Source organism: Strix uralensis, chromosome 12, assembly GCF_047716275.1.
Source record: "Strix uralensis isolate ZFMK-TIS-50842 chromosome 12, bStrUra1, whole genome shotgun sequence".
In the NCBI taxonomy this organism is placed as follows: domain Eukaryota; kingdom Metazoa; phylum Chordata; class Aves; order Strigiformes; family Strigidae; genus Strix; species Strix uralensis.
In genome coordinates this window covers 5,241,803-5,266,556 of record NC_133983.1, presented here as the reverse complement: position 1 = coordinate 5,266,556, position 24,754 = coordinate 5,241,803, and the positions used below count along the sequence as shown (strand labels likewise).

Below are 24,754 nucleotides of genomic sequence, written 5' to 3'. Positions count from 1 at the left end.
AGAAGCAGGGACAATTAGCAGTCTCAGTTCAGAAGTGCACTTTTGATGCAAATTTGTGCAGATACACACTTACCATCTTCCTGTCCTTGCTAGGGATGGAAAGCACAGAACACTTTCGCTTGGTTTGTCACAATTTCAGTATTTAGCCTGTATTTACAGTTAAGAATATGCTTTGTTTTGCCATTGTTACACGGCTGTATACTCCACAAGCTCTTACCTCAGCCAGCACTTAAGCAATACAAAGCAGATCCACAAAGCCAGTCAACAGCCCACTCAAACAGTTCTATGATTAAGTCTTATTAAAGAGAAAAATAGTACAAACTGATCTAAAAGATTAAGAATCAATCAATAAACATCCATCTGCTTTAAATCCTGACTGTACCATCTCAATGGCAATATCACAGGGCTCAGGGCAGCTGTGCTAGAAGCTGTCATCAAATAAAATTAAAAGACTCTTCTCAGTTACGTTCAATCTAGACCCCTTTCACTGGGAAAGAGTTTCACAGCCCAATAAACTGTTCAGACCAAGCTGAAACTGTTCAAAAGAGACCCACTGGTTGATCTTTGGAACTGTGACTTTAGGTACCTATATGGAGCAGAATACCCTTTCAGCCAGCTGTTTGATTAAAGCAACCCCTTCTGTGCTTTGAAGTCTCTCCCTTGTGTACACACACAGAGGCTTGTGCCAAATGGGCAGCTATTTACCACACTCCTGTCCAGTCCTCCAAGATCCACAAGTGAGAGGGAATGGCTCTTTATCACCCCTGAGGTTCCAGTTTAGTTCACATACTGACATAGCACATTAACAATTTCACACTCCTCATAAACAATGTCTCCATCTTTTCATATCATACATTTTCATGACATTTTCATGGCCAAAGTGAGATACACAGGTTCAATTCCTATCCTCCACCCAAGAGACTCAAACCTTACAGCTCACAAAAGTTGAAAGGATTTACTTATTAATTATATTGACTTTTTAACTCCATGAAGCAGAGAAGTGACAGTTCAGAACTCCCTCTTTCCTCCACCAAGTGCCTAGCTTGAACAGTCAATTATTCTTTCTTCTGGCCCTGTCATGTTTGTACTCACTGCATCATAGTCCTACACAAGCAAGACTACCCCGTACAGCTTGGCTTATGGCCATGGTGGACAAGTAACTTAGTGTCTAGGGGATGAAGGTGTCAGTTTCTTTAAGAAAGGGATTATGCAGGGTTGGAAAGGAATTGAATCTGGGTTCTCATTTTTTTTTTTTGGCCAATATATACAGAGCAGGCAACAGGACCTCCTGTCCTTCTTGGGGTCATACTTCAAGAGGAATGGACACTGCACCTTCTCTCACCAGAGCATAACCAATCTCAGGATCACAACTGAAGAGGGTTGCTACAATCCAAATGCAGAGATTTTAGACCTAAGATTGCTTGTTTCCTAGTAGTTGCATGTAGGTAGCTCGTTACTCAACCTAAAGGTCTTTTCAGCCCAAGTCAGCCTTCTGAAGAGCATGGTATACAAAGACAACTGCTGAACTCAAAGCCACATACTGGACTTTTGGAGCTGGATGCCTGTTTGTTTTCCTTTAAACGGATCTGAGCTGTAACCCACATTCTCCAGAGAGAGACAAAGAGAAGTGTGATAGTAAGGTTCTTGCTCAACATTATGCTTTGAGTGCCCTCCTTCCACTCAAAAGTCAAGAGGCTTAGAGCGCTAATGCACAGGTATCAAAAAGCTGAACCATGACTATCAAAAGAGTGGTTTACAACATACCTGATATTCAGTGTAATTAGGAGCTGAAGCACCCATTAGCAATCAGAAAATGGACAAATTAGTTTGTACCTACAGAGGCTAAAAATGTTACCACTTAAATAGTACCATCTAATGTTTTGGGTTTTTCCCCCCTTGTTCCTAGGACTGACATTCTCCCTCTCTTCTCCTCACTGTGGGATTGCCAATTTATCCACAGAGGTCCAGTGCTGTCCTCTCACAACAAAACACCTGATGTCTGTTTAGTCAGGGACTCAGCATGCGAGTCCAGAGCTTTCATTTAGCCCAACATCAACTCAGACAAAGGCAACAGCATCTGGCTTCCAGTTCAGTCTTGATCTAAGTGACCTCTGTCAGACTTCTACCTTCTTTTTCCTCCCAGAGAGAATATACAGTTTCCTTTTCCTACATCCTCTTACTCATGTTGAAATGTTTGTTGTCTTCATCCAGGAAGCAACAGAGTTTCTAAAAAACACCAGAATTTGTAGGGCTGAGATATTTCATGCAGCTCAACCCACAGTGCATTAACTGTTTCTGGTTTTCAGGTGAAATACCACAAATTTTAAAGTGACACGCACAATGTGGATGCTCCTAGTAAATCAGACATTACAGGCTCACTTGCTATTTGTGCTTCCGCACTCAGTAAAGTGACTTGATCTTCTGCATTTGGGCTGTGAATTCTCAAGGACAGGGGATTTCTCCCTGTCAAAAACACACCATTTAAAACAGTTGAAAGAGGGCAGAAAGTGGCAGACAGAGGGAAACAGAAGAAGGAATCTTTACATTTTTTAGAACTTTTGAATGCTACGATAAGCATAGTTTCAGGGTAAGTTCCTAGCAAAGCATATAAATTACCACTGGAAATTATTTCCTCCCAAGTAAGACCAACCAGGAATACTCCCACACCAGCCAGCATCCATTTGAAGTCAGATTTGCAGCATCTCAGTTCCCTGGTGAAAGCAAGCTCAGTTTTTGCACCTAGTTTACCGGATGTCCAGTTCAGCAGGTCACTGCCACTATCCATCCAGAATATTCACCTTTCCTCCCACTCCCCCAGTTATAACACTCTCACCAAAATCTGAAAAAAAACCCTGAACCGGTCCATTTTTTTTTTAAAATTTGAATAGGATTCTGAAGATGGAGAAGAAAGCTGGTGATGTCCCTTCTGTAAGAATTTACAGATTTTTGAAAATTTTTTTTACAAATTTAAACAATCCTATGATCTATCCCTCCTCACTGATTGAACTGTGCTGTCCTCTGCCCATTTTCCGCCTAGTGTGCCATGCAGTGCTTTAGATCTGCAAAGCTGTGTTTGTTCTGCAGGTGACTCGTGCATGCAGTTCTCAAATTCCTGCATGCACTGGCTCAAATCCCCTGCAGCACAAACCATTCATGCTGCAGTTTTTATTATTTTGCCCAAACCCACAAAAAGAACAAAGTGCATGCTCTCATTTGCTGCGATTGCTTATGGGTGCTTCTTAAACAATACTTTCTGGTATGACTGTCCACTAAAGAAAAGGGAAAAAAGAAAAAACCCAAGCAGATCTAAAATACAGAAATAGCTCTTGAAATAACTTCCAATACTGTTCTCTAAAATGTTATGTGAAGTTATATGAATAGTATTACAAGAAGTAACCTTAGAGTGGTCGCATCACAAAAGGAGAAGCAAGGATATTTAAGTTCTGTGATTTAAGAGTGTGTACGTACACAAGGATGAGAGGAAAACAGCAAATAGAGTTAATTACTGAACGATGGGACTGTGTGTGAGGGAAAGAAGGGCCAAGGCCCGCCACAGGAGCTGTCTGGAAGCAGTGAAGGCGGTGAAGTGCCAGTAGATGGCACTCAAAGCTGCAGCACAACCCCCGCGTTTGCAGGGTCCCCGAGACGTGGTGCATTGCAAGCAGCTGTCTGCAAGCTGAGGGCAGAGACCCCAGCAAGGAGACAGAAGATTTGGGGGACTGGAAGGCTTAATGGTGTCCGAGGTGCTGTGCCACAGCTCGCAAGGCAGCCGGGCCGCAGAAGACCAAGAGAGCTGCAGTTGTCCCCCCCGTCCCCCCAGTGTCCATAGGGAGCCCCATCTCTGCCCAGCAGTGTCCCCAGTGCCCCCAGTGTCCATAGGGAGCCCCATCTCTGCCCAGCAGTATCCCCAGTGCCCCCAGTGTCCATAGGGAGCCCCATCTCTGCCCAGCACTGTCCCAGTCCCCCCAGTTGTCCCCCCCAGTTTCCCCAGTGTCCATAGGGAGCCCCATCTCTGCCCAGCAGTGTCCCCCACTTGTGACCAGTACGGTCATCTGCTCACTGGCACACCACAGGAGTAGATAGATTTTTCCATTGCAACTTAAGACATCCTTTACTCCCTGGCCACTTCCCACCTCATCCCGTAACTAGCCTCAAAACTATGGGGAGAAATAAGGAGCCTAGCTTCATAACAGATTTTAAACAAGAGTGTATCGGAGCCCGCTAAGGAAGGCAGCACTACCATCTCTCAACAAGAGCTTAGGAACAAGTCACAAAGCAGGGCAATTCTCAGTTACTGAACTTTGTTTCAGAAATTCAGGGGCTCCCTCCAGTCTGACCCTCACATCCACAGGAGCAAGTGCTGGCCCACTCTGACCAAGTGCCTAGACTTGTAACCATGGAAAACAGAGATGTGTACTCTTCTATGCAAGAAGCTGTCCTGCGTGCATAAATCACTGTGTGCAGGTATGGTTAATGTTTGCCTAACTTTATTCCCTTTTTACTGCCTGTGGAGTTCACAGAATCCCTTAAGAAACATGAGGAAACAGACTATTAAAACCAAGTTACTTAGTGCCTTCTAAAACATACATACTGTTTCTATAAGTAAGCATAAAAACCACAATAAATTATTAAATTTTATTAAAATAAAACTTTTTTCTTTTTTTTTTTTTTTTTTTTTTTTTAAATCTATATCTCTGTTCCCTGGCAGGGAATATTACAGCTGCTCACAGCTACCAAGACTGAACTTTTGCTTTTCCAGTGCAGGTGCTCTTGGCGCTACTGGGCTGAGCCCAGAACTTCTTTACAGCAGAAACAACAAGATCTCTGAATATTCAGGCACTAAGGAATTTGGGCAGATATCCAAGGAGTGGCAGGACCCAGCTGCTGAATCTAAGGCTCTCCCAGGTTTTTGTGCTGAAAACACAACTATTCAGATTGCATTATGCTCTGAGTACATTAAAGGCTACGAAACAAAAAAATAAATCCTGCTCTGTTGACAGAAAACATATTTTAGCCTTTTTTCCTCCTCATGCTGCTCCTCACGGAGCTGCACACTATCGCTCAGCAGCTGCTGCTTGACCCATCCCTTTGGATGAGAACTTGCTTTTGCTCTGCTCCTCCCCTCCTCGTGAGTAGTAATGTATGGGGACAGAGCTGATCAGGGGCTATTTTCTGAAGGGCTCAGGTCACAGGCAGCATTTGTTCTCTCTGCTACAGCTCCGAGCAGAGCCGGGAAAGCAGGTATGACAGCCGCAGATCCAGGGACTGGCGTGGGAGGGAAGCTGAAGAGGAGGGGCAATGAGGAACCCGAGCTGCAGCCGCTTCGCCTCTGCTCCAAGCTCCCAGGGCAGCCTCATCCTCAGCCCTTCTGGCACGGACTTTTACTCTGCCACATGAGCAGCACCGGCTGCCAAACCTGCAGTTACCTCTTGGGTGAAACAAACTCCTCAACTCCCTTTTTTGCCAGTTCCTGCAAGAACCTGCACCAGAGACAGACAGAGCTTGAAAGAATCATCTGAAGAAAATTGCTCCCCAAAGGAAAGACACAGAGCTTGGAAAACCCAAGCATTCAGCCTCTGGCCACCACTAACAAACACAGACCTGCCCAATAGCACTCAGGGCTACAGTGACTGCTCCCTGCCTTCCAAGGAACCTGGATCCATGGAGGAGCAGGAAGACAACTTTGTGCTTTCCATTGGAGCCAACACCAGCAAATGCAGCCTCGAGACTAATCAAACAGGGACTCCAACATGCTGGTCAGGAGCAACCAGGGGTGGCCCGGAGGTGGTGATTGTACCAGTGGTTTTTGGGTTGATTTTCCTCCTGGGAATGGTGGGAAACACATTGGTGTTTGTTGTTTTGGGGCATCTCCGACCTGGGGGACGCCCATCACGCAGCGCTACCAACATCTTCATCCTGAACTTGAGCATTGCAGACTTCTCCTTTCTGCTCTTCTGCGTCCCCTTCCAGGCCACCATCTACTCCCTGCCAGAGTGGATCTTTGGCGCCTTCTTTTGCAAGTGGGTTCACTACTTGGCCATGGCAACAATGCTGGTCAGCATCTTTACTCTGGTGGCTATGTCTGTGGACAGATACATTGCTGTGGTCCATGCCAGGCGTTCACCCTGCATCCGCAGCAAGCGCAACGCTGCCCTAGGCGTGGGTGTCATTTGGCTGCTCTCGCTACTCATTGCCATCCCTGTGGCCCAGCACCAGAGCCTCATGAGTGGTCATCAGCAAGCACCCAACAGCTCCTTCTGCTGGGAGCACTGGGCAAATGGTTCAAGAGCCAAGCAGATTTACAAGATTACCATCCTGCTGGTGGGATACCTCCTGCCCCTGGTGCTCATCACCTGCTGCTATGCCAAGGTGGGTGAGAGGAATGCAAGTAATGTTTAAATGGAGGGAAAGATCACTCCCAGACTCTTGGTGGCTTGGATGTGTACACTCAAGCTACCCAGCCAACAAATAATAGATCCAAGCCTTTCCATATTCTTTCCTGGTATAGAATACTTCTCTGAGGCAGGGGGAGGGAAGGAAAACAGAGAATGAAATTATACCAGCTCACTAAAAGCATTACAACTGCTAAATTGACACCCATCCTGACACCCAAATCCCCTGAAGACTCTTGCTGTTTTCCCTACTTTTCAGTTTGTTCTTTCTTGATAACAAATCTTTGTTCCTGGCAAGAGCAAAAAGCCATGGAGGAAGAAACTATGCAGTAAGTGTACAGAAACAGTATTAGATAAAGACATCACCCAGATTTCTTTCTTTCCTTTCTCTCTCTTTTTTTTTTTTTTTTTGACACAAAGCTCAGACACTGTGTCTTGCAAAGACTTGCAAAAACAGATCTTGGGATCAGAGTTTTATTCAGCAAGAAATCTCTTCCTTTCTTCTTGTGGATTGCTATTGCTCAAATTTTTGGTTTCTCCTTATTGATCTTTAGCATGTTTAAGACTGATAGTAAGCCTGTGAGTTGTGCTAGCATGCAGAATAAATTTTCTGTGAATTTTGAACTAATATCCTGTTGTAGAGTGCCATGGGACTGCCAGCGACTGAGCTTCCTTGTCACTAGTCAGTTGCAGGCCTGCCCTCTTGGGGAAAAAAAAGTTTTCCTGGAAATTAAGTTCATGTCTGTTTAATAAAAAAATACATTACTTTCAATACTAATCTGTTCTGCTATCATCAGTGCTAAGGACAGGACAATGCACTTAGACTGAAGCTAAAAATCTCTAAAACTCAGGCCTTGCTTGTCACAAGAGGAAAAGGCCACTAGAGCTCTTAACTCCTGTCACTGTAGCTCCAGCTGTTTGTCTCCTCACTGCCCTAGGTGAGCACAGCAGCAACTGGAAGGTAAACTGCATTTAGAGGCATTTTTTAGTTCATTAGTTGCGTTAGAAAATTTAGTCTGTTGGCTCCAAAGGCTAGAGTATAAACATTGCCAGGTTACCAATGTGTTGTAATCAGGTTTCAAAAGCTTGATCTAGATGTTGTTAACTGAGAATTTCCCTACAGTGCTCTAACATTTCTTATGACTCTCCCTCTGAAAGGACAACCCACTCTGACTGCCCCATTTGTTAGTGCTGCATTCAGGAGCAGCAGGACAGTCACACCAGAGCACAGTACTGGCAGCCTGCTCTCTGCCTGTGTATATAATCAGTCTAGAGAATAAATGTATATAATCTGAGGCACAATCTAAAATTCAAAATCCATGGAAAGGCTCCTGTGGATTTCAACATACTGCCAGCTTAGCTCTTAATATATGCTGAACCACATCTTCTGGAAGCATAGCAGGTTTAATGCTTTTTCCAAACCTTGTTTCTTGAAGGAAAAGAACTGTGGAGGGCTTAGAATTAAAAGTCTCAAAGCATCAAATTCAGCTTTGGTTGAAGTCATGTTAAAACAGTTATTTTACTTTCTGGTGCTTATATGAGAAGTTCAAATATTAATATACACAATTAAATTTCCCATTCAATATATTGCTCCTTTTTTCCTCCAAGGTTTTATATCATCTCCATACGAAAGTAAAGAACATTTCCAAGAAGTCTGAGAGATCAAAGAAGAAGGTAAAGATCTTTGGTTTTATCTGTACACTGACTACAATATAATAGGCATGTCAGGTTTCTGAAATAACTAATAGCCTTTTCAAGCTCCATCCGCGTACTGAAGTGTCGTTCACGTACCAGCTCAGGTTCAGAATTCATGTTGACAGGTTGTTATATCTTTACAGACACAGTGCACAATGATGCCATTATTGAAATGCTATATTGATCTCTATATACATGCCTGCTGGACTGCCTTTTGATTTATTGTACTATAATAGAATCCCACAAACATGGTCCTTTTACATTGGCAGCTAGTAAGATACTCTGACTATAAAAATATCTAGGTGTTTTGAGTACACCTCAGCAAGCTAATAGCAAAATACATGAAGAACTCCGAAAATTAAGTACTTCAGTTTTGCTGCAGCTGGCATTTAAGATCTTTCTTAGGGGCTGCATCTAAGTAGGTGGTGGATTCAGATCCTGGTTTGATCCCTTTGCAAGCCAAAGAACAGGTTTATCCCTGGCTCAAGCTACATGAAATAAGCAGAATTGCCAGCATTTACTGGGAAAAACATTAAGGATAGATTTTTTTTTTTTCCTGTCTAAGAATCTTAGAGTGAATAAGCCATAATTAATAGAAGTTTTCAGGTAGCAAAACTCACTGACTTCAATGATGCAACATCAGATTTACCTGACGTAAAGGGGAAAATTCTATTTCAGTCAAAAATGTTATAATTGTTGAGTGTGCAGCGGTAAGTGACACAGTAGGCTATCTGGCTAGTCAAAGACAGGAAGTAATGGAGTACTATCATTAGCTGCTGATAGGACAGTCAGGTCACAGTCTGTGCCAGCAGCACAGCAACTGTACAACCCAAATGAGCAGTGTGTGCATCTCTGAGCAGATGTCACAGCCAGTGGAGATGACTAGGGAATGCTTCAATTTGCTCTCAACCAATGCACTGGCCAGTTTCAGCATCTACGTGCCACATTAGAGCAGCGCTGCAAGATGTTGCCATGATTCTGTCTATGACAAAAGTGAGGGTCATTACAGCAAACATGGCCATTTGATTGAAAAGGGTGCAAGACACAGCAAAAAAAGACAGACACTGGTACCACAGGTGCAACAAGCTACATGTTACGAAACACAGAACCACCTCTGGGCATGACATGTTGCGTCCAGTGATTTATTCACTAGCGTTACAGGACCCCACTATAAATCTAGATCGCTCACAAGATGAAGAATTCAAGATACTAGATTTTCAGCATGCTGCAGCTATGTCTCATAATAACTTGAACCAGTACCTGTATTGATTTCTTTTTTGCCAAAGAGACTTACTGTAATGGAGACAAAAAGGCATATCCCTAAACATTACCTAGCCATCTGTTCCTTATCTCGGAAAGAAACCAATCTTCATAGGTTAAAGTTCTGTATGCAGCTAAGGTATCACAGAAAAATGTACAGTTCTCATCACATACATGTCTTCATGATCAACCTTTTCAGGAAAAAGCAGAGGTACTTTAAGAGGTTAACTGTGCAGTTTAGCAGCTATGGTAGCATCTCGAACAAAACTCAAGGGTTTTTAATACAAAAATAATATTATCTTTCAGGTGTATCCTCTGCAATATTGTGCTAATGTTCTAATGGTCTGTGCTGCTTCTAGTTGATTTAGAACTGTTACAGAGATTTTGCCAGTCCTTTATGCCTAATCCTAACCAGATTTAACTATAGATTATATTTAGTTTCTACTGGTTCATTACATTCATTAACATACAGTTTTGTTGGTAATATACTTATGACTATCAACCAAAAATTGGTCTTGCACCTACACCACCCATAAGGATAGAACTCAACTGATATTTGCAATATTCTCTCAAGATGACTGTAGAAGTTATAATATGCCACACACAATATTTCCTTGATGGGAATTACTTCCCCTTTCCCCTTAGAGTGTTTTTGATAATGTTTTCTGTGTTCAGTTCCTGAGTTCACAAAGTAAGCGTAACACCTCACAAATTCCACTTTGTTCAGCTGCTTGTTCCTGAACCGCACTGAGATTAATGTTATTAGTCCAGCTCATCTAATTTCAAGTAGGTTCTGATAAACATTCTTTTAAATCACCTTTTCTAAGGCAATAAATTATGCAAGAATTAGCTGCCACGTATTGCCTGCTGCAGGAACACCGCCAGACCTAGATGAAACAGACTATGCTGAAAAACACCGCACCTTATTTTGCCTACTGACCTTCTGATGAATGCTGATGCTGCTACAGATATACTGTGAATTAAAATTTGAGAACAAAGAGTAGCATTTCTGGGGCAAATAGCGCAGACTACAAGCAGAATGCATGGCCAGAGTGCTTAACAGCTGCCATGAGAAAAGGCAACCAAGATCTGTTAATAATTTTGTTTATGTAAAATACAGCAATAAAGTGCTAAGAAACACTGTCATTTTGCATAGAATAATTACATGGCTTCACAAGTTTGAAAAGTTGCTTTAGGTCTCAAAATCACCAACAAATCCCTAAACAGTTTGGTTGGTTTAAATTCCCGTCCTGCCTTTCCTTACATATATATGAATGGCACACTACCCATTTCTTTGCTATATTTAAAGAGAATGCTACCAACAGTCAAAAGTTACTACCATCATTTTCCCATAAAGCAGTAAGATACAGAATTTCATTTATGAGAGTCATTTTTTTCAAATGTGTTTTCAGATTTGGCCTGTAGAGTTAGATGAAAAACAGCTCTACAGTTTCTTCAGCTTTGGGTTTCCTGATTAGATATGGCTGAGAGGACCAACCTTAAAAAAATACCTTTGACTTTACTTGTTCAAACAAGTTAATGGTATAGCACTTCTTCCTCCCTCCCCTTAAGTATTTCCCTGGCCATAATTCTGAAGTGCCCTGTAGCAATTCTTGTTCCATTTGGCACAGTTAGGCCTATTTAAATAGGCAGTCCCTTCACATGAAAGAAAAATCAAATACATTCCTCTATACACGCACATCATCTTCCACAGTTTGTCTCCTTCCAGCACCTTCTGTGTAGAAATTGCCCATCTAGCCTTTCTGCAGGCCAGACAGCATCTTTAGTATACCTGTTTAAAGTATTTTTTTGTTTCAACCACTTCTCTTAGCACGTTATAAGGATTCTTTCTTGGGTAGGTTGCAGACACACTCAATTCCTGCATACACTTTCACAGTATACTTGAAACACATTGAGTGTCAATCATTAAAAGCAGATCTTCCTAAGAGCACTTCACATTAGAGCCTAATAGGAAATTCGTATGTGCATGTCAGCTCTATTAAATTAGCTTCCTTCATATGTACTTAATTGGACTATTATTAATTTTGCTTCATTTTAATTCATAAATTTCATCAGAGATTAAGTGAACAGCTTTTGCTTATTTTGCTCAAAGATGTTTGACAATTGAACCTTGCTCCATGTTTGAAAGGCTGATTTAGCATATACAGAACATCTAGCTTGTTCTGAAATACATGCATGACTTCAGTGGCTAAACCCTAATTGCCTTGATCTATCAAACGAAAATGTAACACAGTCTTCCAATACAAGGTGATAAAATTACCTGATTCACATCTGTTAATTTGGAGTGTATCTTTACCACACTGATATGGAAAACAAAGTGTCTTACTGGTAAAAAAGACTACAGTATGGAACTACACCACTCAGTTCCTACTTCATTCCTATAATTTCAAGAAAGCAGGACACTTGAACTAGTATGCTCCTCCCACCCCTAAGGGAAGAGGTTTTGGGTTTGGTCTGTTTGGGTTTTTTTGTCTGTTTGGTTTGAAGGTTTGGGGTTGTTTTGGTTTGTTGTTTGGGTTTTTTTAACAGATAAAGAGTAAATTTTGCAAACAGCTACCTATTCAGATCTCACTAAGTTCATCTGGCCTACACATGTGAGTAAAAGTCTCAAAAGAATCAAATTGCAGACTCACAGTCCTTGCTGAACAAGATTTTTCAGTGAAATGGTTGCCCACGTTACAACTGCAAAAAGTTTTTGTCATTCAGAATTTCAGAAACTATAAGGTCTCTTCTGTTTTGTGTTATACAGACGCCTCAAGATAGAACGCTTCAAGATAAAACATAATTAAGAAACAAAGCAAATGCCATAGAGCTTAGGGAAGGGACTTCTCATAAACAGCATTCCACATGCTGGCTGATAACCATTGCTATTATTCTCCATCACAGGCTGCTTCTAAAAAAACCAGTAATATTAGGTAAGATTTTTTAAAATAGCATGACTTATTTCTGGATCTATAGCTTTCATTGACCTTGTTGGAGTCTTAGTATAGTATCATTCCCTGTCCCCAAATCCTGTAAACACTGATAACAGGCAGAAGAGACATCATCCTAATTCACTTAGTTTGAGCCATGGAACACAGAAATGCATCCAGTGAAGAAGTATTACAGGGACAAATCCCAATTCAAGCCACCTGAAAGGTCATAGAGGAGTCAGTATTTTATCTGCTGTTAGTATATCCTGGAAACAACATGTGAATCTCAGTAAGGGCAACACTTAGAGAACAAGTGAGAGAAACTGCTAGATGCAGACCTAGGGCTATTTCTAAAAGAGATGATGATAGTACGGCCAAATGAAGCGCTGTGCCCAGCCTTCCGTACAGACTTACCTGGTGCGCCCTGTCTGCACCCAGCTGAGGAGCAGCGGCTGCCCGGGGACTGAGCAGAGCTGTGCATGCAGACAAGCGTGCCTACTGCCTGCTACCCAAGTATGGAAACAAAACCCAGTTAAAAGTTAAAACAATTCTAAGTTTTTTAGCTATCTGTGCAATTAAGAGGAGCTCTGACACATACACCTAAAACAGAGTGGCACGGCCACCCAATTTCCCCTCAAGGGAGCCTTGTCAAAAAGTTTCCAGTGCACAGTGGTATATGAAGCACCTTCTCTCAATAAGTCTTAAATGCCAGGCTTCACTTCAACAGGATCTGAAGACCCTGCTGTTGTCTCCTGGATAACATTGCCACAAAATATACCTGGGGTTCCAGTGTGGATTTCATTCTATCCATTAGACCAAGGAAGAAGTTTAGGACTTTTGCAAGCTTAGGCTGAAATTCTGCATGATGAACTAAGACAGTGCTTGCAGAAGATACACATGAGAGCTTGTTTCCCCATTTAATGCCACACTAGCTGTACAAGATTGCCAACCTTAAAACTGAGATGGTGTGATGCTACAGGATTCCCCTTGCAGTCTTGGATAATCATTTCCTGAGGCCAGCCAGCAAGACCACATGCTAAGAAATCCTGTGCACCCCTCTATCACAACTAAAATATATTTCAGTTCCATTACTTCTTTCCTGCATTATGCAGAGTACGGCAAGTCTGTAATTTGGCTCCAAGGAAAGTTAACAATTCCCTGTCTGACAGTGTTGAAAAGTGTTTAAGAACCCAGCCCTAGGAACTCTGAACGTACAGTTGCAGTAAATAAGATGATTTAACAATGGAAATTAATGCGAACCAAGGTCTATTCTGATCATGAAACGGCCCTGTGGTGTTTTACTTGCCTTTGGAACACCCCAGGGTTCCTTAATGTTTACTCAGTTTTGTCCTGTACATCATTAAAGAACAAATAACAAGACTTGCAAACTGAACAATCTGAAATGCTCTCTCAAATTTAAGAACGTTTCTGGGAATGTGAATTTCTCAGCTGTTTTGCAAGCTCCCTTGAAATGACAGTAGAAATTGTGGAACCTTGAGGCCAAAAGCTCCAATTAACAGACCAGTTGAGCCATTTAAAGTTAGTACTACGCTTTTCTATTGTTTCACTGCAACAGAAAGGTGACCCATGCTTACCAGGTGGGAGAGTAGTGTCTCTTGTTTTGTTCTCTATTCCTTTCCTAATAATTCCTAAAATTTTATTTGCCTCATTTTATTACTTTTTTAAAATTTCCCCTCTAACCACTAGTTGAGAACCAAGCTGTTCACAAAACTATCATAAGTCCACAATCTTGCCCAAAAATTGTAACGGTCAGTTCAAAGCACATCTGTCTCTGTGAAGCTGTTTTCTTCCTCAGCTCATGACCTAGCTCAGCTATTCACCACCTTATATTTACGTACATGCAAATTAGCTGTTCATTTCTCCCAGAACTAAGTAAACACAAGTACATTCAGAGTTGATTTGGGGCGCTCCCTGGAGCACTGCATTTTGAAGGTCATACAACAGCTTGAGGTAAAACATACAGAATTCCTTCAAGGTAGACGGTTATTCCTAAACACTTTGGCCAAGAAAGGCAGACAGAAGTTGCAGTGTAGCTGCTTTCCTATATGCTGAACTATTTCTTTGGCTTCTGTTCACACAAATGGAAGGTTTTCATATAGAATTAATGAATGTGATGTTCAAGGGCTTGGCACTTGAACAACAGGAAGTACAGCAAATGTGTATTGGAGATCCTGGGATCCATCCAGCAAAAGAATATTCATCAGAAGTGAAATCCTGCAAGTTGTTTTCCTAATTTCCTAAGCCTAGGGCAGCAGGAATAGGAAGCATCATTACCAATTAGTGAATAATAGGAATATCATAATGCTCATAGGCATTTATGAATACAAAATAAGTATTAAGAGCATCAACAGAGGAGATTAGTGACATAATCACACAATGAGAGATGTGCAGATGACCAGTTAGAACAGTGCAAGCAAGCTGCTGGAAAATGAAGAGTAAACCTCTTAGTGCACAATGCAAGTCACCAAAATGAACTGATAACAACTGAAAATCCATTTGCTTCAATCCCTCTTCTTCATGACAGCCAACTGCCATCTCTGACTGCAAGAAAGAAAACACAGAACAATGAAAAAAAGCACTTCCAGTGTGATTTTCAGACCAGTGAAGAGTAGTATTACACTCAAGTGTAATAAAAAAAGACCAAAGGGCAGTGAAAAGTGCTCTGAAGCAGAGGAAGCTGCTACCCAACATTAAGTTAGTTAAGAATAGGTATGGTGTTTTTTGAATCTGCTCTTTGAAACATTGTGCATTTATCACTAAGCTATAAGCATGTTTCTGGAGATCAAACTGTGCTTTGATCTAACCTTCCTTTTTGTTAGAACTTTACGGGTAGGAAGGAAAAGGATATTGGCAAATGCATCAGGGGGAGTCAGATTTGTGAACAAAGGAGAGAAGAACCTGGCACCAGGAGAGAAGAAACTGATAGCTTAAAAAGTGACTCGGAGCAAAGAGATGCTCTTGACTGATTTCTGTCTTAGGAAAAAGAGGATCCCAGAATCTAAAGCCACAGAAATTGTTTTCCTCAGAAGTTGTTAAGTACCTCCAGCAGTACAGTGGTAGACTGCTAAGCCACATGTCCTTCCTGGACACTGACACAGTTTACCTGCAGTATCTAAAAGCAAAAGCTTAGGGCACCATGGGTCACTACTTTTTTGCCAAGCCTTCACTACAGTAAAAGTACAATCTATAGCCAAGTCTGAAACTCTGTAGCTTACCCAAATCAACTCTGAGGCAATCAAAACATGCACCAATTGCCTCTCAAACTTTAGGGAAAAGGAGATGCAAGTTAGAGATGAGCATAACAGGAGAAAAAAATTATCAGTAAATCACATCATCAGATAGGTTTTGTATTAGAAGTCAAGAGAAAAGTTCCAGCTCACACACAAAGGCTGAGAAGTATGGTATGGTGAGAAGCAGCAGCACGAGCTAGAATAAGTCTGCATTTGGGGTCACAGCAGAACATTATGAACGGAAACCAGTTTTGGAGAATCACGGGAAGGATGACCCAAAGTCCCAAACAAATTCATTATATCCCACAGTCTCCCACGGAGCAGTAATAAAGGAAGGGCCAGTTGTTATTTGCTGATAAGACATAGGCATAGGCTTCTTTATGCTGCTTCTTTCAGAATCATGGAAGCAAAAAGAGAAAAAAATTTCCACCATATTCAGAAAACAGCAGTTGCCTCACTAATGAAGCCCAGTTTTTCTGCAGGGTGAATGTACTGTTTAATAAAAACCTCATTGAACGTTCTATCCCATTTCTGTGTGGCTGAGGTACACAGTACAAATGGATGGTCTGATCAGCTCTGAAAAAAGATGTGCAGCTAGCTGTCTCAAACTGTGAGTATATCAGGAAAGTGACAAGCTCTCTACCTTTAGACTGATCTGTCCACCGTATATTTTAATCTCAGAAATGTTTATTAACTAATGTATCAGGTAGTTCTGTCAAAAATAGGTAAGTCCATGGTATACTTAAAGTATTTGACTCATTACAGGGCAATCTTAATTTTGCCCTTGACAAGTTGAGGCAGCTTCATTAGAAGCTTAGCAAGGACAACAGCTCCAAACACAAACAAATGCTTGTCGTAGTTTAACCCCAGCCGGCAACTGAGCACCACACAGTCACTTGCTCACTCTCCCCACCTTCCCGGTGGGGTGGGGGAGAGAATCAGAAGATTAAAAGTGAGAAAACTTGTGGGTTGAGATAAAGACAATTTAATAAGTAAAGCACAAGCTGTGTGTGCAAGCAATAAGGGATTCGATCACCACTTCCCATGGGCAGGCAGGTGTTCAGCCATCTCCAGAAAAGCAGGGCTCTGTCATGAGTAATGGTTACTTGGGAAGACAAACACCATCACTCCAAACACTCCCCTTTCTCCTTCTTCCCCAGCTTTATATGCTGAGCGTGATGCCATATGGTCTGGGATATTCCTCGGGTCAGTTGGGGTCACCTGTCCTGGCTGTGTCCCCTCCTGAATTCTTGTGCACCCTCAGCCTCCTCGCTGGTGGGGAGGTGTGAGAGGCAGAAAAGGCCTTGGCTGTGTGTAAGCCCTGCCCAGCAATAACGAAAACATCTCTGTATTATCAACACCGGTTTCAGTACAAATCCAAAACACAGCCCTGTACTAGCTACTGTGAAGAAAATTAACTCTATCTCAGCCAAAACCAACACAATGCTAAAGAGATCATCACCCTCCAGAATGAGGCATCTCCCCCAAAAAGGGTTTAACACATTTCCTATTGCTTTTTGAAGGACAAGGGAAGGCTAAAAGCAAGAAATAGCTTGGCCAGGGCTGAAAAAATGTCAAAGGGAAAAACAAAGAAAAGCAGGAAAGCACAAATGAGAGTCAGATCACCTATAAAGATAACAAATGAATAAGCAAGTAAATTCTAGGCAACCTGTGCATGGCAGAAAGAGTAAGGGGGGAATAAAGAGAGAAGTTCATTTATCTGACAAACAAAAAAATTTGTGCATCTCCTAGTCTCCATTTCCCACCATGCTGTTGATTCACTGTATAACTTAAGCACACTTACTTTGTCTGTACAACATATAATGCACTAAGTTATTTTGTGGAGCTGCTCGAAAGACTTCTAGGAGTTAGATAATCCAGTAGTGGTCATTGTACATGTCTGTTATGGACCCGCTGAACCTTTGGAGATGAACCAGAAGGCTAGCATAACTGGGCACAGCTAGACCAACAGTTATCCATTAACTATGCAAATTATTGTAGCCCACTGAACAAACTCAAACAGTACACAAGCTGTTGGGATCAGTCCTCCACAGCTGGTCACAGTCTATATTTAAACATTGGTTTTAGCTACAACAAAGCCACTACATTAAAAGCCAAACACAATGTTTTATTTCAGTTTTCTCTATCTTAACTGGATAGTCGCTAACTTGAAAAAACAGACACAAGTTCCATTTCCAAAACATGTTTCTTGAGTCATGTATATTATTGCTCTAGTATTGTCTATGTTTTCCATCTGCAAAATCCCAAATAGCTGGACTTCAGAAACAGCTTTGTGCTAATACATAGCAACTGCAAACCCATTTTTTTAATACCCAGCCCTATGTTAAATGTGTGGTTTGTTATTTCATAATAAATGGAAAAAAGATTCTAGGTATCTATCCCTTATTCAAAAGGATATTTCAGTGCTTGTAGCCCCCTAATTTAGGAGAAGGATGCTATGAAAGGTTGCCTCAGTAACAAGCCTAAGCTACTTAACATTGATAGAGGGTAAAAAAGTAGCACCATTATTGCTGGTGAAAGCTGAGACTTGTTTATTAATAATTTCTTTAGTACCCATCATACCACATAGGCAAGCTAGACCCCACAGAACCACTATGTCTGTGTCTTTCGATTCCATCAACTTCTAATCATACCAGTATATTTTTAAGGACAGCACCTGGTTGCCAGCGTGACCAGTTTGAGGACATTTGCAAGCTGGTTGTTCACTCACATGGAAACATGATTTGCCACCTCGTATGCCAGACAGCATTCTAGTAAGCAAAAAAAGGAAGCACCTGAAGTATGCCAGGTATAGGATGAACCTACGGGTTACTGCCTTTCAAAATTAATGCAAACTTACTTGAGAGATCTCTTTGACAGAAATCCCTTTTTTTTTTTTTTTTCCCCACTTGTATTGTAGGCAAATGTTTTCTCTTAACCACACAGAAATCTTGATCTGATGCAATAGCATCTTCCTAGACAGGTTAGCAGATTTAACTGGCTTCTTAATGTAACTAAGACAAGTGAAGGTGGTACATCTAGCTCACATCCAAACACATTTTTCCACTTCAATAATCATATGTTTTTATTGCAGGAGATCATTGCTGCAGGCCCTATGTAAACAGAGCAAAGATGGTGCCTGTCCAACACAGAGAAAACCCCTCTTTATCACACAGTTGATTCTTCTGCAGGCTTAAACAAGAAAAAGCAGTTGCTATGTAAAGCACCTTTTAGCCTTCCCCCACATGACTACTGTTCTAGCAAGCAGAATATACTTCAGTGGGATTCACTGAGATATAAGATCAAATTAAATGTATGTTATAAACAATAATTAGAATTCTGCTGTGCCTTCATATTCAGCAGATTTTAATACTGTTACTTAGGAAGGTCAGCATAATATGAAGGTCCTGATCCAACTCCAATTGTCTAGATAAAGTAAGACCTAGCTAGATACTTAATAAAGATCTATATCTAGACATATAAGCATAGCAGATTCTTAGAGCTGCAAGTGGCTTTCGAAGTATTTTAAGATTTTAAAAAAATCAAAAAGTTTTTAAAGTTCTAAATAATCTTGGAAAACTTCAAGGTCATTATAGGGCAGCTACTAAAGTGAAATGGGAAAACCTAGAAGACAAAAAGATTTCCTCCAGTTTCACCCCATATCTCCAACCCCTTTGAACAAGACAGGTTACAAACATAAGACTTAGTTATAAATATTTTAGTAGTGTCTCCCACTGTTCTCATGTATAGGACTACAATCAGTTGTTACAGTCCCGAATGTTATGCACCAAGATCTAATCACCTTATATTCTTTCTGCTATGAAGTATGTCACTCCACTCTTCCCCGGAGCATGCTGTCATTTCTCCATGCTGTCATCATCTCCAGAATATGATCTGGTTAGTCTGCAATACAGAAGCCTTCTGTTAGCCAGTATACATTCATGAACATGACATCTAACTCATTGATACAGAAAGACAGAAGAAGCCATCACTAAAGTAGAAGCTGGACCTGGTAAAGTAGAAGTACCTGGAGAGCTACTGAGTAGAGAAAGGCAGCAAATACTCTGAGGAAAAGTATTTCAGTTGTACCACTACTGTCCTTTAGGGCACCAGAGAATCCATCTAAGACATAATTCCTTAGGAAACATTGCTTCATTAGTTCTGGTACTCACAATTTCCTTGTTTTCCTCATGTTATATTTTCAGCAAGGCCAAGCATATGCCACAGAGGGGCAGACTTCCTAATACATGCTGCAATTTCCATCTCACCCAAAGCACACAGCCACAGAGGGTACCAAGAGAGGAGCAAATGACCCATAAAATGACCTCCCTGTTTAATGGGAACCCAAAAATCTCATTCCCAAGACCAGCTCTATGCAGCCACCCAGGTCATCGCTGAAATACTGCCTGGGAGACATGCTTAATTTGGCAAGTCATGCCAACTGTGCAGCGCTGTAGAAAAGTCAAAGAACATACAGAGGTTTTGCAGCAGCTGTTGCATTTGCTGTATTTTGGGTGGGCTGAGAAAAAGATTTCCCTCTCCTAAAAGATATTTCAGCTTAGGTGTTTTGGTGTTAGATGTATGTAAGCCTGAGCCTTTATAACTTTTATTTATATATTTTAGCATAACAGGTATAGTGATAGAATACTATAGAGTGCTTTAAAATGAGATATGAAATCCTGCAGGTCTTCTCTAGCAGACAAAACAACTTCTAGATGTAGCCATTATAACCACCGATTAAATGAGGTTTTGTTCACTGAAAAATTATCCCTCTTCGAGGAAAGTAATTACACACTATTCACCTGAAGTCATGCAAGGGAATTATTGACAGAAGCATTGACCCAGACTAGTAAGGCTGTAAACCTTAAGCTGAAATGAAGCCCAAGTTTTCTTTTTTCTCCATTGCTTTTCTCCTACTTGTACAACAGCTCTCTTTAGGGGAAGGATAATATCTGCATATTTGCAGATTGTTGTATTTATTGAAATGGCAAAATACAAGTGAGAAACACTAAATACTAAAGTTGGAAAAGACATTTTGCTGAGAATCAGGTGGGGGGAGAGGAGGAAAACCACCTGCTCCGTATCTGCTGCAGTACGCCAAAAAGGAGGGATTAAATATATTAAAAAAATGCTCATCTTCCATTACCATTAGTATTTTTGAAAACTCCTGAATTTAGGTGGAATTAACCCTACAAAAACATTAGGAAAAGCTCTCAGGGGATCCAAGTTAGTAACCTCCGAGCCTTGCTAGATATTCCCTGAATATACTAGAAGTACAAAGTGAGAGAAAAGCAACACCCTCAGCCTTCTTAAATTTGGAAAGTGAGATCCTGCTCCCACAGGCCTCAGGATCTTACAGAAAGGAAGTTGAAGTAACTTACAGTTTAATATTATTTACTGTAGCATACAGTAAATAAAAGTCATTCTTCATCCTCTTCAAAGACTTTCAGGGAAAGAAAAAAAAAAAAAAAAAGGAGTGCTTTTGTTATAACACACACCCTTAACTCTAAAAGGTTAAGGAGTTTTTGTTCAAGAGAAGAAACACCTCTTCAATAAAGACTGAGTTATTTCTTGGTATGCATCCTGCAGGTCCCCTGAACATTAACTTTACAGTGATATTTACAGGGCAAGAGACTTTGTCTACATTGGTGAAGATGTTTGCTTCAGGGACAGCAGACAGCCTGGACTCACAGCCCCAAAACACAGGCACCCCACTCTCCACCTTCAGTGCTCTCTCCGCCCAGGTTCCTCACAGCCTGAACCCCTCTCCCCAGGCTACCATTTCCCCCTCAACAAAAGGAACAAAACCCAAATAAAAACAGCCTGCTAAATTTCACACCAAAATAGCTCAAGCAGCTTGTACCACCTACCTTTGGTCTGTGTCTGCCCTCCCTGCACCCTTCCCACCCTGGCAGCACTCAGCCACGCCCTCATGCTGCCCCGCCATGTTCCTCAGCCCTCCCAAGGCACCACCTCAGCCCTCGTTCCTCTTCCACAGCTGCAGCTGTGTGGCTACCACAACTGCAGTCAACAGCTCATCTCATGTTAACCCTCATTTTGGATGGTGACCTCAAAAAACACTGTTTTCAGGAAAATTTTACTTCAGGTTGAGCTTTGGGATTTACAAATGGCAGCTTGAGATGGTGGCTGGCCAACCTAAATGGAGAGCAAGAGCTGCAGGAGCACATCTTTAGCCTAGCCAGCACACAGGCTGGGATTCCACAGGCACAGTGAACCTCCCTCAGGTAATTGTCTAGCTAGGAATATTTATAACCAAAGAGCATTGCATATTTAAAAAAAAAAAATCCTTCATGCATTGTTTTTCTTGGTTTCTCCCATAAGAGGGAAGCTACTGGAAAAGTCTTTCTCCTCAGGTCAGTCTTTGTTACTCCTCTCTGTGGCACATTTCCTTGCAGCCAGACTGTTATCCCCTGCAGTTATTTTCAATAGCTTTAATGTTCCTCAGCCTCCAGATGTTAGGGGATACTATTTCCACTCTTCCATGTAACATAGTTAGCATTCCTGTTGCAGCCTCTGTATTGTTTGAGGTTTTATGGGCACTATCTCCAGTGCCTATAGAGTTATTTGCTTGAGCCAAAACCAGGTAATCCTTGTTTTCCAGGGAGGAGGGTTGTTTCTTAGCATTCTTTTTCACATTGTCATAATTTGCCCGCCTGGCAGTTGTCTGTGTTGCCTGTGTTATGCTGCCTTCACTACTGACAGAGGAAGGCAAACTAACCCATACCACAGTCCCACTTGATCACTGCAACCATTTAATATGTGACCTTGTCTTTTCCAGACAGCGCAGACAGTTCTTCTCGTGGTCACCGTGTTCCTGCTCTGCTGGCTGCCACACCACATCATCACCATGTGGGCAGAGTTTGGGCAGTTTCCTCTGAACAACATCTCCTTCACCTTCCGCATCATCTCTCACTGCTTAGCCTATGGGAACTCTTGCATCAACCCCATCATTTACGCTTTCCTCTCGGAAAATTTCCGCAATGCCTGCCGGCAAGTCTTCACCTGCAAGTTCTTCCTGCAGCCGGTTCCCACTGAGAAACTGGTCAGAATACGCATGGAGAACTTCTCTACCACGCACTCGACCACCAACGTGTAAACTGGGCTCACAAATACATTTCAGGAGGAAGAGGAGGGAAAAGGGTGCTGTCTGGGGAGAACAGGTATACAACTGCATTTCAGGCAGCAATGCAGCCTACAAAAATGTGGACTTTGTCAGATTACCGGAGTGGTAGGAGGCATTTTTTCATCTGGCTGTTAGGACACTTGACACAGCTTGTCCTAAGGTACCTTGCTAGGCACTGGGCTATGTGCAACAGAAGTATCTGAATGTCCTTGTAGTGCCGGTAAGATAGAGCTCATATGCAGTTGTAGTTATGCCCCTAAGGTCTGAAATAAGAGTTACACAGAAGGTAGAATACAGACAGACAAGAAAAGAGCACTTAATTATGTATGTAGACAGTCATTAGGATGTGGACAATGACTGATGTGACATTTAGAGAGCACTGAAAAGCAGTTTGGAAAAAGTCAAACTAAGAAGTCTTTAAATATGTCTTTGTTTCTTAAACAAGTTTGACAATATGTGAGCTACATGTATTTTTAGCTTGCTAGCTGTGATAGGGTCTCTAACCTCCTTGAAGGCTTTGCTATAGTACTTACCTACTGGGTCGTAAAACCTTTCCCATGACATGTGTCAGTGATGTGGATGTCTGCATTGGGTGGCTCTGTATCAGCTTATGTATCTCAGGATTTGAACGTCTGTGTGCTCCTGAATGTAATTATTGCTGTTAATCACTGGCTCTGGTAACTGTCTCTTTGTGAACAACAGTAGGAAAATGGTATTTCTCAATATATGCTTAAAAGAACTGTGGTTTTGTTTGAAAGTAATGTTTACAAAAAGCTTTATTGGTAAATATAGTGTTCTCTGAGTATATCTACCCAAAGCTTTTTATTGGCCACTTTAGTATATAAATGCCAAAAGGATTTTTTGGATTTCCTTTTATTTTTTTTTATAAACTGTTTAGCATCAGTTTAGAGCATTTGTATTGAGTTCAAAGTTATTGTTTGTAAATATATAAAGTGCATATTACTTCAAAATTAAGAAGTATATGGCTGAAAGAACTTTATTATTTCACTGTGTTGTCTAATTTGATAACATTGTGTGCTGGAATCCAGACTGACCTGTCATGGGATTAGCTGTAACACAATTCCAGATTCATAGACTACATTACTGAGTTTTTAAATGAATTACAGAAGTTAAACTACAAATTATACATCTAAAAAACGTAACAAAAATATCCAAATATAACCTTGTAGAGCATCTTTTGTTACAGCCATCAGAACACATACAATTAATTTCTATAACATGTGTAATACACCGATCATTTCTAACATATATTTTACACCTCAATGTCAAGTACGCCCACATTGCCTTTTATAATCTGGATAATTTATCAAAGTCAACCTTTCTCCCATTTTCCTTCTACATATTTTAACTCAAGAAAAAAAAACTACTCAATCACCACTGCCACTTAGTTACTGATGCAAATTAAGCAGATGCATTAATTATGAACGACCGTTGCCACATAGTTTGAGTATGAATCAGAAGTTATTGTTTATGTGACATCATTTAACTGTGGTTAACTTTGTTTGCATTATTTAGCTGGAAACTGTAGGTAATAGAGCAAAGTATTATAGTACACAACATCTGCAACAGTTATGAAATTTTAGCCCAAACAACTGATTGATTTAGTCCTGTAGAACAGCTACATGAGAAGACAAATACTTGAAGTCAGACATCTGAGATTCCAGGCAACAACTTTCCTCAGAAACTTAAAAGGGCAGCTTTGTATTTTGAACTTGGAAGCACAGTCACCATCACCAGCTGCCTTGGGAGAGATGCTCTGCTCTATGAACCAGGTATTAACCTGATACTTATGCTAATACAGCGAAGTGCTACAGCTTTGAAAAAGATGAGATTCAAGTTATATGACACTTGAGATGGAGTCAGCCTGACATTGCTTATGCAAAGCAGGCAAGCAAATATTAAATTTTCTTACTTGAAGTTTCTTGAATACAATTTACCTCATTTAAATTAATCTGTGTGTCTACAGTTAAAAGAAGCTATTTCTCAGCAGTTCAGAGGACCTGATACAATACAAGATGCATATTAACAAATGGAAATAGGGTCTTTATAAATTATAAT

At 41.1% G+C, this 24,754-nt stretch overlaps 2 protein-coding genes across 2 annotated transcripts in view; one reads left to right on the top strand and one right to left on the bottom strand.

The window, feature by feature from the left end:
* LOC141948668 (dipeptidase 2-like) overlaps positions 1 to 19,388 on the bottom strand; it is a 47,129-nt gene extending 27,741 nt beyond the window's left edge. Inside the window, exon 1 of the mRNA XM_074881418.1 lies at positions 19,334 to 19,388. The gene's annotated coding sequence lies outside the window, so the exon portion shown is untranslated. The remainder of the gene's footprint in view (positions 1 to 19,333) is intronic.
* On the top strand, positions 5,662 to 22,648 carry LOC141948669 (galanin receptor type 1-like). The gene is made up of 3 exons (XM_074881421.1): positions 5,662 to 6,369; positions 8,001 to 8,066; positions 22,331 to 22,648. The coding sequence occupies exons 1-3, from the start codon at positions 5,662 to 5,664 to the stop codon at positions 22,646 to 22,648; spliced, it is 1,092 nt and encodes a 363-aa protein (XP_074737522.1).
* The last annotated feature ends 2,106 nt before the right edge of the window (positions 22,649 to 24,754 follow it).